General features: G+C 44.1%; 1 protein-coding gene across 1 annotated transcript in view; it reads right to left on the minus strand.

Moving 5' to 3' along the window:
- Positions 1-14,546, minus strand: part of LOC308171672 (voltage-dependent R-type calcium channel subunit alpha-1E-like) — a gene marked incomplete at its 3' end in the record, with an annotated part of 200,056 nt that overhangs the window by 137,466 nt on the left and 48,044 nt on the right. Inside the window, 1 exon segment of the mRNA XM_080546544.1 lies at positions 3,223-3,326. Within this exon segment, the coding sequence (XP_080402670.1) occupies positions 3,223-3,326 (104 nt within the window).

A 14,546-nucleotide genomic window follows, 5' to 3' on the forward strand; every position in this document is an offset into this window, starting at 1 on the left:
TGGCAGAGAGTTCCAGAGGCGGGGAGCAGAACGGCTGAAGGCTCTAGATCCCATAGTAGTCAGGCGGGCAGAAGGGATGACAAGTTGGTTGGCAGAGGAGATCTGAGACTACGGGAGGGAGTGTGAGTAAGAAGGAGTTCAGAGAGGTATGAGGTATGAGGTTATGGAGACCCTTAAAGGTGAGAAGGAGAATCTTAAAGTGAATACGGAATTTAATGGGGAGCCAATGAAGTTGTTGGAGGTGAGAGTTTCTGAGAGATGACACCTTGATGTGAGTCACCAGCACTTCAGGTATTTGTCATTGTCATTGTATAAGCAATTCTATTTTTATGAAGATAGTAGTATTTCGTAAAAGTGGTGTGTTGGTAACAGTGGGCAATCATTTTAAATGTACTGTCTTCTTTTTTTATTACAGCTTTGATGCCCAGATGGGATGGGAAGGAACTACACCGAAGTCCCACTAGATGCTTTATGGACTATAATGATAAATGCATACACACGGACACAACATTATTATTTTTTACCCTTCTATTTATGTATTGCTCTATTGTATCTTCCTTGTATCTTGACAACCCCACTGACAGATGACAAGTAGGTAATGACAGGTAGTGTAATGGGGGAGTGGTTGTCTTGAGGGTGTGGTTGTCTTGAGGGAGTGATTAGGGTGGAGTTAACCAGCTATTGTTCCCACCCATTACCTTTGTGAAAAAACTCTGTGAAGACTTTGAGCCTGGTTTTCTCAAAATGGTCATTTTGAGGGTATCAACATTCAAATATCCATGACCTCTCCAACTTGTTTCAGATTTCAATGTATGACACATCATTTTAAAGCATACAATCTACCCTTTCATCATCTGGGAAAAACAGAACAATTATTTTCCCCTACTTGCAGACTTTTTAACCATGCCCTGTCACATATGGGTATTATAGGCCTATTCACTACCATAAAGGGTCCGTTCAGTATGTGCTGGTTGATGAAGAGTGTATCGTGTTGTGATGGTTAGTGGTTAGTAGTAGTGGTTAGTAGTAGTGGTTAGTAGTGGTTAGTAGTGGTTAGTAGTAGTGGTTAGTAGTGGTTAGTAGTAGTGGTTAGTAGTGGTTAGTAGTAGTGGATAGTAGTAGTGGTTAGTAGTGGTTAGTAGTGGTTAGTAGTAGTGGATAGTAGTAGTGGTTAGTAGTGGTTAGTAGTGGTTAGTAGTAGTGGTTAGTAGTAGTGGTTAGTAGTGGTTAGTAGTAGTGGTTAGTAGTGGTTAGTAGTGGTTAGTAGTGGTTAGTAGTAGTGGTTAGTAGTGGTTAGTAGTAGTGGTTAGTAGTGGTTAGTAGTAGTGATTAGTAGTGGTTAGTAGTAGTGGTTAGTAGTGGTTAGTAGTAGTGGTTAGTAGTGGTTAGTAGTAGTGATTAGTAGTGGTTAGTAGTGGTTAGTAGTAGTGGTTAGTAGTGGTTAGTATTAGTGGTTAGTAGTGGTTAGTAGTAGTGGTTAGTAGTGGTTAGTAGTAGTGGTTAGTAGTGGTTAGTAGTAGTGGTTAGTAGTGGTTAGTAGTAGTGATTAGTAGTGGTTAGTAGTGGTTAGTAGTAGTGGTTAGTAGTGGTTAGTATTAGTGGTTAGTAGTGGTTAGTAGTAGTGGTTAGTAGTGGTTAGTAGTAGTGGTTAGTAGTAGTGGTTAGTAGTGGTTAGTAGTAGTGGTTAGTAGTGGTTAGTAGTGGTTAGTAGTAGTGGTTAGTAGTGGTTAGTAGTAGTGGTTAGTAGTGGTTAGTAGTAGTGGTTAGTAGTGGTTAGTAGTAGTGGTTAGTAGTGGTTAGTAGTAGTGGTTAGTAGTGGTTAGTAGTAGTGGTTAGTAGTGGTTAGTAGTAGTGATTAGTAGTGGTTAGTAGTGGTTAGTAGTAGTGGTTAGTAGTGGTTAGTATTAGTGGTTAGTAGTAGTGGTTAGTAGTGGTTAGTAGTGGTTAGTAGTAGTGGTTAGTTGCAGTGGTTAGTAGTGGTTAGTAGTAGTGATTAGTAGTGGTTAGTAGCAGTGGTTAGTAGTGGTTAGTAGCAGTGGTTAGTAGTAGTTAGTAGTAGTGGTTAGTATCAGTGGTTAGTAGTGGTTAGTAGTGGTTAGTAGTAGTAGTAGTTAGTATTGGTTAATAGTAGTGGTTAGTAGTGGTAGTGGTTAGGGTTAAAGTGGTTAGTAGTAGTGGTTAGTAATGGTTAGTAGTGGTTAGTAGTAGTGGCTAGTAGGGGTTAGTAGTGGTTAGTAGTAGTGGCTAGTAGTGGTTAGTAGTGGTTAGTAGTAGTGGTTAGTAGTAGTGGTTAGTAGTAGTGGCTAGTAGGGGTTAGTAGTGGTTAGTAGTAGTGGCTAGTAGGGGTTAGTAGTGGTTAGTAGTAGTGGCTAGTAGTGGTTAGTAGTGGTTATTAGTAGTGGTTAGTAGTGGCTAGTAGTGGTCAGTAGTGGTTAGTAGTGGTAAGTAGTGGTTAGTAGTAGTTAGTAGTGGTTAGTAGTAGTGGTTAGTATTAGTGGTTAGTAGTAGTTAGTAGTGGTTAGTATTAGTGGTTAGTAGGGGTTAGTATTAGTGGTTAGTAGTGGTTAGTAGTAGTTAGTAGTGGTTAGTATTAGTGGTTAGTAGTAGTTAGTAGTGGTTAATAGTAGTGGTTAGTAGTGGTTAGTAATAGTGGTTAGTAGTGGTTAGTAGTGGTTAGTAGTAGTGGTTTGTAGTGGTTAGTATTAGTGGTTAGTAGTGGTTAGTAGTAGTTAGTAGTGGTAAGTAGTGGTTAGTAGTAGTTAGTAGTGGTTAGTAGTAGTGGTTAGTATTAGTGGTTAGTAGTAGTTAGTAGTGGTTAGTAGTAGTGGTTAGTAATAGTGGTTAGTAGTGGTTAGTAATAGTGGTTAGTAGTGGTTAGTAATAGTGGTTAGTAGTGGTTAGTAGTGGTTAGTAATAAGGTTCAATAGCAGGGGGGCGGCAGTGGTAGCCTAGAGGTTAGAGAGGCCGGCTAGCAATCGGAAAGTCTCTGGTTCGATCCCCGCCTCAGGAGGGAGCTGCATGTGCCCTTGAGCACTGCATGTGCACTTAACCGCTAATTACTCCAGGGGCACAGAATATGGCTGACCCTGTGCCTAGAGCGAAAATACCAAATTCCAACAATTGACTGACAATTAGTTGCATTCCAATAAATCTGCAAAAGAAAGTAAAAAAGTAGTGGAAGTAGTGGTTCACTCAAAAAGAAAAAAGTAGTGGTTCACTCACTTGGAATCCCAGACACCAGTTTGAGAGGCCTCAGCACGCGCACAGCCCTCAGGGTCCGCAGGTCCACAGGGATGTTCATGTGTGCTCCTGCTGTGGCCATGATCCTGCACACACACACACACACACACACACACACACACACACACACACACACACACACACACACACACACACACTATCAAGGTTAGCTAAGCAGACATACTCTACTTATTTCTGGTCTTACTTCTGATCATGTAAGATGACAATATGTGGCATCGCACAAATGTCCCACGATTGCAAAATGTACAGAAACGTCATGGTTACAGGTGCAGATCTCAAGTTAGAATTCTACCCTAACCCTAAATGTTGAAATGTTCCATTGGGGGAAAAATCTGTTGATAGATATTCTGTTGATAGATATTCTGTTGATAGATATTCTGTTGATAGATATTCTGTTGATAGATATTCTGTTGATAGATATTCTGTTCATAGATATTCTGTTCATATATATTCTGTTGATAGATATTCTGTTGATAGATATTCTGTTCATAGATATTCTGTTCATAGATATTCATTTGGGGAAAAGAGGGTTTCAGGATCCAGATGTGTCAGGGCAGAGACAGGGTTAAAGTTGACCCATTTAGAAAACCACCAGTCAGCGTCAGCTATCCCTGTACGTATCACGTAGACATCATTTCTTGCATGACAGAAGACAGCTATCATTCAAGGATGGATTCATGCAGTACAGTTTGTGTGGAGAAAGACGCGGAATACAAACTGCATACTCCTACAGGCATTTTCTCACAGCGACCCACGCTCGTATTGACATACTTCCACCCACGCATGCTAGCATTGACAACAACAATCACACATCGACAGGAAGCAAAAAACAGGCGACCGCACAAAGTCTGGATAGTACTGTGTGACGTGTATGCTTATCATGTATGCTCCAATGGGTCACCAGAGAACTGTGAAGAGGAATGATCTGTACTGCAGCTGTCAACACCCTGGACCACCTGGTGATGAATAGATGACAAATAGACGTAGGGGCGGCTGTGGCTCAGGAGTAAGTCAAACTTGATTCATATAGCGCCCTTCACAGCACGAATGCACAGGGTGCTTTATAACACAAATAAGGGATAAAATGGGTGAAAAGAAAAGCGCAAACAAACATCATCAAAAGAGATTAAAAAACGAAAACAGAGGAACACCCCAAAGGGGCAACATAAACAGAACATAAACAGGAACAATAAGGTGGCTATAAGTGACTACCGGCCTGTCTAAACAGGTGAGTAGGTAGAGCCTGTCTAAACAGGTGAGTAGGTAGAGCCTGTCTAAACAGATGAGTAGGTCGAGCCGGCGTCTAATGACCGCATAGATCGATTCGAGGCCCGGCTGGCCACATGTCGAGGTGTCGTTGGGCAAGACACTGAACCCCAAATTGCTCCCAGTGAGCGGGCCGGCGCCTTGCATGGTAGCTTGCCACCATTGGTATGTGAATGTGTGTGTGAATGGGTGAATGAGAGGCCGTTGTAAAGCGCTTTGGAATAAGGCATATATAAGTGCATTTACATTTACAAACACTTAAACACTTTAAATGGAGTCATCACACAGAGAGAGAGAGAGAGAGAGAGAGAGAGAGAGAGAGAGAGAGAGAGAGAGAGAAACACACACACATACACATTCAGAGTGTGTTGGGGAGTGTGGGGGAGGATGTGTGAGGCAGGGGGTGTGGGGGCAGAAAGCACATGGCAGAAAGTCAAGTGTGGGCCCACACAAAATCCACTGAAAGCAGAGAGAGAGAGAGAGAGTACAAGAGAGAGGGAAATGGTTGGGGGGCAAGAGTAAGGGGGAGAAAGAAAGAGAGTGGGGAGTTGGGTGGTAGAGAGAGAGAGAGACTGAGAGGGGATGGGAGAGAAAGTAAGAGAGCGAGAGAAAGCATGGAGAGGTGTGGGAGTCTGCAGTAATCAATAATCAATCAAGAGAAAGCATGGAGAGGTGTGGGAGTCTGCAGTAGAGAGGTGTGGGAGTCTGCAGTAGAGAGGTGTGGGAGTCTGCAGTAGAGAGGTGTGGGAGTCTGCAGTAATCAATAATCAATCGCAGCAAACAAAAGCTGTGTGGCCCTGTGGTTCCTTCAAGGCTGACCTGGGCAGAAGAATCTCTCCAGAACATACAACACAACCCCCCCCACACACCCTTATGTGAAACAGTCTAATGCCAACCTGTAACAACAGATCAGGTAATTACACCAGATAATGTCATAACTTGTCAAAACTTTTACATGTATCCATCGTAAAGTTTGCAGACGACACCACCGTGGTGGGCTGCATCTCGGGGGGGGACGAGGCGGCGTACAGGGATGAGGTAGAGCAGCTGAGCAAGCTGTGCAAGGTTAACAACCTGCTGCTGAACCAGTTAAAGACCCAGGAAATCATCGTGGACTTCAGGAGGAAAAAATCTGAGGTCCAGCCCCTGCTCGTCGATGGAGGGAGCGTGGAGAGAGTCTCAACCCTCCGATTCCTGGGGGTGCACATACAGGATGACCTGTCCTGGAAGATCAACACAGCAGCCATCATCAAGAAGGCACAACAGCGGCTCTACTTCCTGAGAGTCCTCAGGAAAGACCACATCGGACAGGAGATGCTGGTGACCTTCTACCTCTGCGCAGTGGAGAGCATCCTCACCTACTGCATCTGCATCTGGTTCTCCAGCTGCACAGCCGCAGAGAGGAATGCGCTACAGAGAGTCGTGAGATCGGCCCAGAAGATCACCGGCGCCCCCCTCCCCTCTCTGGAAGAGCTGTACAACACACGCTGCCTCAGGAAGGCCTCCAAGATCTCCAGAGACCCATCCCACCCTGGGTACGAACACTTTGCTCGGCTGCCCTCGAACAGGCGGTTCAGGACCATGTTCGCAAGGACAAACAGACTGAAGCTCAGCTTCTACCCCAGGGCCATTCAGGCCCTGAACACAGCAAAGACCTAGGTTCTAGGCCCTGGACAATCTAGACAAATTGATGGCAGCTACTAGATTGAAATCAAGTGTAATACTGAAACACAACTGTGTACATTTCAAACCTGCAAACTGCGACACTTTAAATGAATGTGCAATAACACTATGTGCAATATGACAACCCTAGGGTACATAAGGTTCAGAGAATAGGAAATGTTAGAATAGGTATAGCATAGCATAGAGTACAGCACAGTGTTTTATTTGTATAGTATAGTATAGTGGATAGTGTACATAGCCTTTATTTATGTAAACCAGCTCTTTTTCCCTTCTTTTTTTTTTTTTTTTTTTTTTTCCTAGCACCAGGGGAGCCCCCCCTCCCAAATTTCGTTGTTTGGTACCTGTACTATATCAATGACAACATTCATTCATTCATTGTTACATACTAGGGTTGGGCGGTTATACGGTTATACCGTATTTGTCAATATTGTCATAGAACCGTCTTAAATTGCTAGATATAATAAATGCCTTATGTTTGTCCAGCACCATCGTCTGTGTGGTTGAAGATGCTATGAAAGCGATGACAGAACTTTTGGTAAACAAGGTAATTTGTCAAATAAATAACCTGTCAAAAAAGACGAGTCACATACCCTCAAATAGAACAACAATGGGACCATGTGATTATTTGGGTTTTCCCTCTGATGTTTTGTCAGGTTATTGTTTTGTTTCTAGTCATAAGCCATTATAAGGCAGCCATACATGCTTATGACAAGTGTTATGGTGCAGCAAGACCAGTTTATGATTGACTAGATGTTGGCATTAAGTGCAGTGTTACCAAAGCCACCAACACATTCTATAGAGAAATTAAGCATTAGAGATATGTATTTACGGTAGGTATTGAGATATAAAAAAGGTATTTGGGCAGAAAGATAGGAAGAGTTAATGAATGCTGTTCTTCCTGTATGTTGGTATAGTGTCACTGTTCACATTACGGTGAGTGGCTCCACTCTTCCCAGCTCAAAGTGGAACACTGTACAGTACCAAAAGAGACTTTTAAGTGGCTGAATTCATTACATGAGCAGAACTTGCCTCTCCCACACACCTCCACCTACACTAAGAACACAGCTGAACGTTGAGAGAGGGAAAAACAAGGGAAAAAAGGGAGAACATCACGTTGCTGCCATTTCATGAGAACGATTTCTCTGTACAGTGAATGAACTAAAAAGAAAGACTGAAGGTTTTTTATTTATTTATGTTTTTGGGGGGGTTGAATGGCATCACAAACAACAACAAACAACACCAGCACCACTCTACACATTAATGACTATAATTGTCTAAATGCATTGTCTTCCATTTAATTCATAAACATGAATGTATAAAAACATAGACTGGTTCCAAAGGGATTATCAAATGAGAGCGATTAATCCTCAATTAGTCACAGAATAAATAGCTGGCTCTATGTTTTTTTTCCCGACGACTACACACAAGGGACTATCCAGTTCAATTAGGAGAGCTCGTTTCGAAATGAGACCACCGTTCCCGACTCTTCCGTCTAAAACACTCCAAGACAATCCCCCCGGTGAAGAGTTCTAAAACAAAATTATGTATGGATAGATTACATTGTGTCTATATTCTCTGGATAGATTACATTGTGTCTATATTCTCTGGATAGATTACATTGTGTCTATATTCTCCTACACCTCCACAGCCCTCAGACTCAGCACTGAGTCCCCCCAGGGCTGCGTGCTAAGCCCCATCCTCTACAACCTCTACACCTACGACTTCACCCCCGTCCACCCCAGCAACTCCATCGTAAAGTTTGCAGACGACACCACCGTGGTGGGCTGCATCTCGGGGGGGGACGAGGCGGCGTACAGGGATGAGGTGGAGCAGCTGGGCAAGCTGTGCAAGGTTAACAACCTGCTGCTGAACCAGTCAAAGACCCAGGAAATCATCGTGGACTTCAGGAGGAAAAAATCTGAGGTCCAGCCCCTGCTCGTCGATGGAGGGAGCGTGGAGAGAGTCTCAACCCTCCGATTCCTGGGGGTGCACATATAACCTGTCCTGGAAGACCAACACAGCAGCCATCATCAAGAAAGCACAACAGCGGCTCTACTTCCTGAGAGTCCTCAGGAAATACCACCTCAAACAGGAGCTGCTTGTGACCTTCTACCGCTGCACAGTGGAGAGCATCCTCACCTACTGCATCTGCGTGTGGTTCTCTAGCTGCACAGCCGCAGAGAGGAAAGCGCTACAGAGAGTCGTGAGATCGGCCCAGAAGATCATCGGCGCCCCCCTCCCCTCTCTGGAAGAGCTGTACAACACACGCTGCCTCAGGAAGGCCTCCAAGATCTCCAGAGACCCATCACACCCTGGGAACGAACACTTTGTTTGGCTGCCCTCGGGCAGGCGGTTCAGGACCATGTCCGCAAGGACAAATAGACTGAAGCTCAGCTTCTACCCCATTCAGGCCCTGAACACAGCAAAGACCTAGGTTCTAGGCCCTGGACAATCTCGACAATTTTATGGCAGCTATTAGATTGTAATCAAGTGCAATACTGAAACACAACTGTGAACATTTCAAACCTGCAAACTGCGACACTTTAAATGAATGTGCAATAATACTATGTGCAATATGACAACCCTCGGGTACATAAGGTTCAGAGATAGGAAATGTTAGGATATTTATAGCATAGCATAGAGTACAGCACAGTGTTTTATTTGTATAGTATAGTATAGTGGATAGTGTATATAGCCTTTATTTATGTAAACCAGCTCTTTTCCCTTCTTGTTTTTAGTATTTTTTTCCTAGCACCAGGGGAGCCCCCCCCTCCCAAATTTCGTTGTATGGTACCTGTACTATATATCAATGACAATAAAGACCATTCATTCATTCATTCATTCATTCATATTCTCTGGATAGATTACATTGTGTCTATATTCTCTGGATAGATTACATTGTGTCTATATTCTCTGGATAGATTACATTGTGTCTATATTCTCTGGATAGATTACATTGTGTCTATACACTCTGGATAGAATACATTGTGTCTATACACTCTGGATAGATTACATTGTGTCTATATTCTCTGGGAGTACAGCAGGCTAGCAGATCCAGCGCTGTGTAGAAGCTGGAGAACGGGAGGCAGCGAGATCTCGGGATGGAGCTAGGAGATCTAGGGGTGGAGCTAGGAGATCTAGGGATGGAGCTAGGAGATCTAGGGGTGGAGCTAGGGGTGGAGCTAGGAGATCTAGGGGTGGAGCTAGGGGTGGAGCTAGGAGATCTAGGGGTGGAGCTAGGAGCTAGGAGTGTGTATACCGTAGCGGTGTATGAGCCCATGCTGAGTAGGCTACAGGTCATCCCCCTCCCACGCATACACACGCACGCGGCGAGTGCACGACACTCACACACTCACACCCTTACTGTACACACACAAACGCGCACACACGACGCACGCAGCTAGCGTTGCTTTGATAGGACCTCGTCTCGCGCTGGTGTAGCTGTCTTCGTGCCAGATGGCTAATGAATCATTCAGGACGACCCACCCAGATAAATTATTCATCGCAGCTAAGGAGCAGCATTTTTTGCATTTTTAGCCTGTCCTTATCTATCTGACCAGGACAGGCACGCGGGCCGAGGAGAGGACGAGCCGAGCTGCCATTCAGACTGACACGCAAACGTGTGCTTGCACACACACACACGCGCGCACGCGGACAGACACAAACGCACATACACACACACACACACACACACGCACACACAGGCATGCTCACACACACACACACACACACACAAGCATGCATGCAACGTGCACACACACACATACACACACACGGACAGTTCTGCACAAACACACGCACACACACGCACATACAGTACACACACACACACACACACACACACACACACACACACACACACACACAGGCATGCTCTCACACACACATACACACACACACACACACACAAGCATGCATGCAACATACACACACACATACACACACACAGACAGTTCTGCACAAATACATGCACACACACACACATGCACATACACACACAGACACACAGCCATGCTCACACACACACAAGCATGCATGCAACGTGGACCCACGCACACATACACACACACACACACACACACACACAAAGGGCATGCACACACACAAAGGGCATGCACACACACACATGCACATACACACACAGACACACAGCCATGCTCACACACACACAAGCATGCATGCAACATGGACCCACGCACACATACACACACACACACACACACACACACACACACACACACACACAAAGGGGCGGGCACAGTGCAACGGCGCATAAGTGTGGCATAGAGGTTATGTGAAATGTAACTATTGACAAGGGGACTGCAGGTTCAAATCTAAGGTGCTGGAAACCTTAGTCATTTTGACCTGGTAATACACTACTTACTTCATGTACGGTTCCTTAGGCTGTCCTGTAGTAACACATCATTGGACTACCCGTAAATGCAAACACCCTTTCCTCAGATTAAGGGTTGTTAATTGAGCTCTGCGTCCCTACAGATTAGCTTCCAGCAATTCATTAATTTCGAAAAAATTAAAGGAAATGAACGCCGCCAGCTGTGGCCCAATAGCCTTGTTTTTTCGTCTCCCCTGCCGCCCTGCACCGGGACATACGCCTGCCCTTTTTTTCTCTTTTAAGTCTGACTTACTTTCGCTCAGGGAGGCTGGGGCCCCAACACGTTCGCCACCGAGAAAATGTGTCAGCTAAGTGCAGGGGGAAAAAACAAGGTCACGGGTTCTAAGTTCCACATCTAAGTGGTTGTGTGGATGGATGTTTGTCCAATATGGATTAAGAGAGATAATAGTTGGATTTTTTTCTAAACCAACACAGGTGCCACTTTGACCAGGTAGGGCTTCTTTCTGGGCCACGAGGTGTCGAACCTCTCTGACTGACATACACACACACACACACACACACACACACACGAGGTGTCGAACCTGACTGATTAGTGTTTCTCAACCAGAGGTACTTCCATCCACAGGGTGTAGCAGTGTTATAGTATGAATGCACAGTACCAGGGTGTAGCAGTGTTATAGTATGAATGCACAGTACCAGGGGCCGCAGAACCGGTATGGCTCGGGCCCTACCCCAATTTTGAGCATGAAAAGTTCATAAAAGCATGACATTTTAGTTCATTTAAAAAATAAAAAATAAATAAAAAATAAATAAATAAACGAATTCAAATTCTAGCACGGGTACCTTCGTAAATGCACGAACGGTCAGTTCGCTCGGACAAACCGTCTTTTCAGTCAGAGCACCCATCTCTTTTTTTTTTTCCAAGTATTTTAATTCAAAAGTTACACAATACAATATGATTAAACATTTTACAATTTTTTTTTTTTATATACATTTCTGCCCACCCCCCCCACCCCCCCCACCCCCCCACCCAACCCCAAACATTTCCTGCAGGGCCCTAAAGTTACATTGGCATAGTAATAACATTAAAAAAGGGAAAAGAAAATAGATTAAAATAAATGTTCACACTGGACAATAATAATGTTGTTGTATCACAGCTGCAACCAGGTAACTACCAAGACAGTACATATAGGATCTACAGAGACATAGACAGGTCATCGCAACATTACATGGACCAACACTAGAGAGGTGACATGTCAGAAGCCTGCATCCCTCAGGTTGGAACTTCAGGGAGAGTCTTAAGACCATCAAAATATGCCAACACAGAGCCCCATGTAGAATAATATTTGCTTGTGGAACCTCTAATTGTGTATTTAATTTTTTCTAATTTAAGATATAGCATTAGGTCTCTCAGCCATGCTGAGACTGTGGGCGGTTTCGGTGATTTCCAATCAAGCAGTATTCTCCTCCGAGCCAATAGGGAAGCAAAAGACACGCTATTCTTTTGGATGTTAGTCAGTCGGTCGCTCTCTGAAACCCCGAAGATGGCAGTCAAGGCATTTGGTCGTACATCAATACCCAGTGCCTCGGACATAATTTTAAAGAAATTTGACCAATATCCAGTCAGTTGAGGACAGGTCCAAAACATATGGGTAAGGTCTGCTGGGGCATTGTGACACCGATCACAAATATCGTTAAGCTCAGGGAATATTTTGGATAGTCTGTGTTTACTGAAATGGACACGATGAAGAACTTTAAATTGTATAAGTCCAAGTCGGGCACAAGAGGTGCTCCTATTCACTCTGTCTAATGCATTGTTCCATGTTTCATCTGCTATTTGTTGACCAAGTTCTTCCTCCCAGCTTGTTCTAATCTTATGAATTGACTCTCCTTTAAGGGACATTATGATGTCGTAGAGTCTCGATATATGACCTTTTTGACTGGTGGGAGTATCGAGGATTGTGTCAAGTACAGATAATGGAGGCATGTTAGGGAAGGACGGGCATTGACTTTGGATGAAATGACGGATCTGGAAATAGCGAAAGAGGTTCGAGTTAGGTAGATGGAATTTATTTGAGAGGTCACGAAAGTTTGCAAATATGCCATCTATGTATAGGTCTCCAAATTTTACAAGGCCCACCTGACGCCAAAGAGAAAAAGTTACATCTTGCTTTGCTGGGATAAAGAGGTGGTTGTGACATATTGGACTCTGGATTGAAAAGCTTTGAAGTTTGAAATGTGCTCTAAACTGGGACCATATTCGGAGAGTAGAGACAACAACTGCACTGTTGGTGTATTTAGAGGGAGATAATGGCATCTTAGATGTGACCAGGGCGTGAAGAGAGGACGAGGAACAAGACTTTGCCTCCATCAGGCACCAGCCCGCATTTGAAGAGTGAGTCCAGTGGACGACTTTCTGTATGTTAGCGGCCCAATAATTGAAAAGAAGGTTTGGAAGGGCTAGGCCCCCCACCTGTCTATGCCTTTGAAGTATTTCTTTGCGGACCCTCAGAGATTTACCACCCCAAATAAAAGATGATATAAGCCTGTCTATAGAATTAAAGAAGGATTTTGGAAGAAACACGGGTAGACATTGGAATAAATATAGGAATCTGGGTAGGGCATTCATTTTGACCGAATTTACTCTGCCTGCCAAGGACAAGTGGAGAGCATCCCATCTCTGAAGGTCAGATTTAAGTTTGTTTACGAGAGGTTCGAAATTATGTTTGTAGAGGCCTGTGAAGTCACAGGTAATATTAGCTCCTAAGTATTTAAAACCAACTTTGGATGTTTGAAAGGGCAAGCTACTCTGGGGGATCTGAAGCGCCAAGGCGTTTAACAGGAAGCATTCGCTTTTAGAGAAGTTCAGCTTATATCCAGAGAAGAGGCCAAAACTGGAGAGTAGCTTCGTGATGTCAGGCATACATGACACAGGGTCGGACATATATAATAACAGGTCATCCGCATATAAAGATAGCTTGTGTTCCGAGCCCCATCTCTGTATCCCATGCATAAAGGCTGCAGATTTGAGTGCTATTGAGAGGGGTTCAAGTGCCAAGACAAACAACAAAGGGCTCAACGGACAACCTTGCCGTGTTCCCCTTGACAAGGGAAAGTACTGAGAGCGGGTCCCATTTGTGACCACCGATGCCCTAGGGGAGGAGTAAAGCAACTTAATCCAGGAGATATATTTGGGCCCAAAACCAAATCTTTGTAAAACTTCAAACAGATATGTCCACTCGACCCTGTCGAATGCCTTCTCAGCATCCAGTGAGACAACTACTTCTGGTATAGTATCAGACGCAGGGGAGTGTATCACGCCTAAGAGACGACGAATATTCGAATAGGAGTGGCGGCCTTTGATAAAACCAGATTGGTCTGTCGATATTATATCAGGTAGGATGGGGTCTAATCGGGTAGCCAGAGCCTTCGCTAGTATCTTGGCATCCACATTCAAAAGTGAGATAGGCCTGTAGGAACCACAGTTAGAAGCAACCTTTCCTGGTTTAAGCAGAAGTGTAATAGATGCCTCTGTAAGTGTTTGTGGTAAGGTTCCTCTGTCCATGGAGTCCTTAAACATGTCTAGAAGCAAAGGGAACAATTTAGTGGTGAATTTTTTGTAGAATTCGATTGGATAGCCATCCGGGCCTGGAGCTTTCCCACTCTGCATTCCCCTAATTGATTCAATTATTTCCTGCATTTCCACGGGTCTATCTGAAATTTCTTTTTGAGAGCGATTCATTTGGGGAATATTTAATTTATCAAAAAACTTTAGCATAGGTGAACTGTCAGAAGGTGTTTCAGAGGTATATAACTTTGAGTAAAAAGTTTTGAAAGTGTCATTAATTGCAGTTGGATTAACTATGTGTTCGTTTGAAGTATTTATAATGTCTGATATATATTGAGTGGCAGACCTGCATTTGAGTTGATGGGCCAGAAGTCGTCCTGCCTTTTCTCCATGTTCGAATACTAAACCTCGTGA

This window comes from Nansenia antarctica (genome assembly GCF_963989245.1).
Source record: "Nansenia antarctica genome assembly, chromosome: 16".
NCBI classification, from domain to species: domain Eukaryota; kingdom Metazoa; phylum Chordata; class Actinopteri; order Argentiniformes; family Microstomatidae; genus Nansenia; species Nansenia antarctica.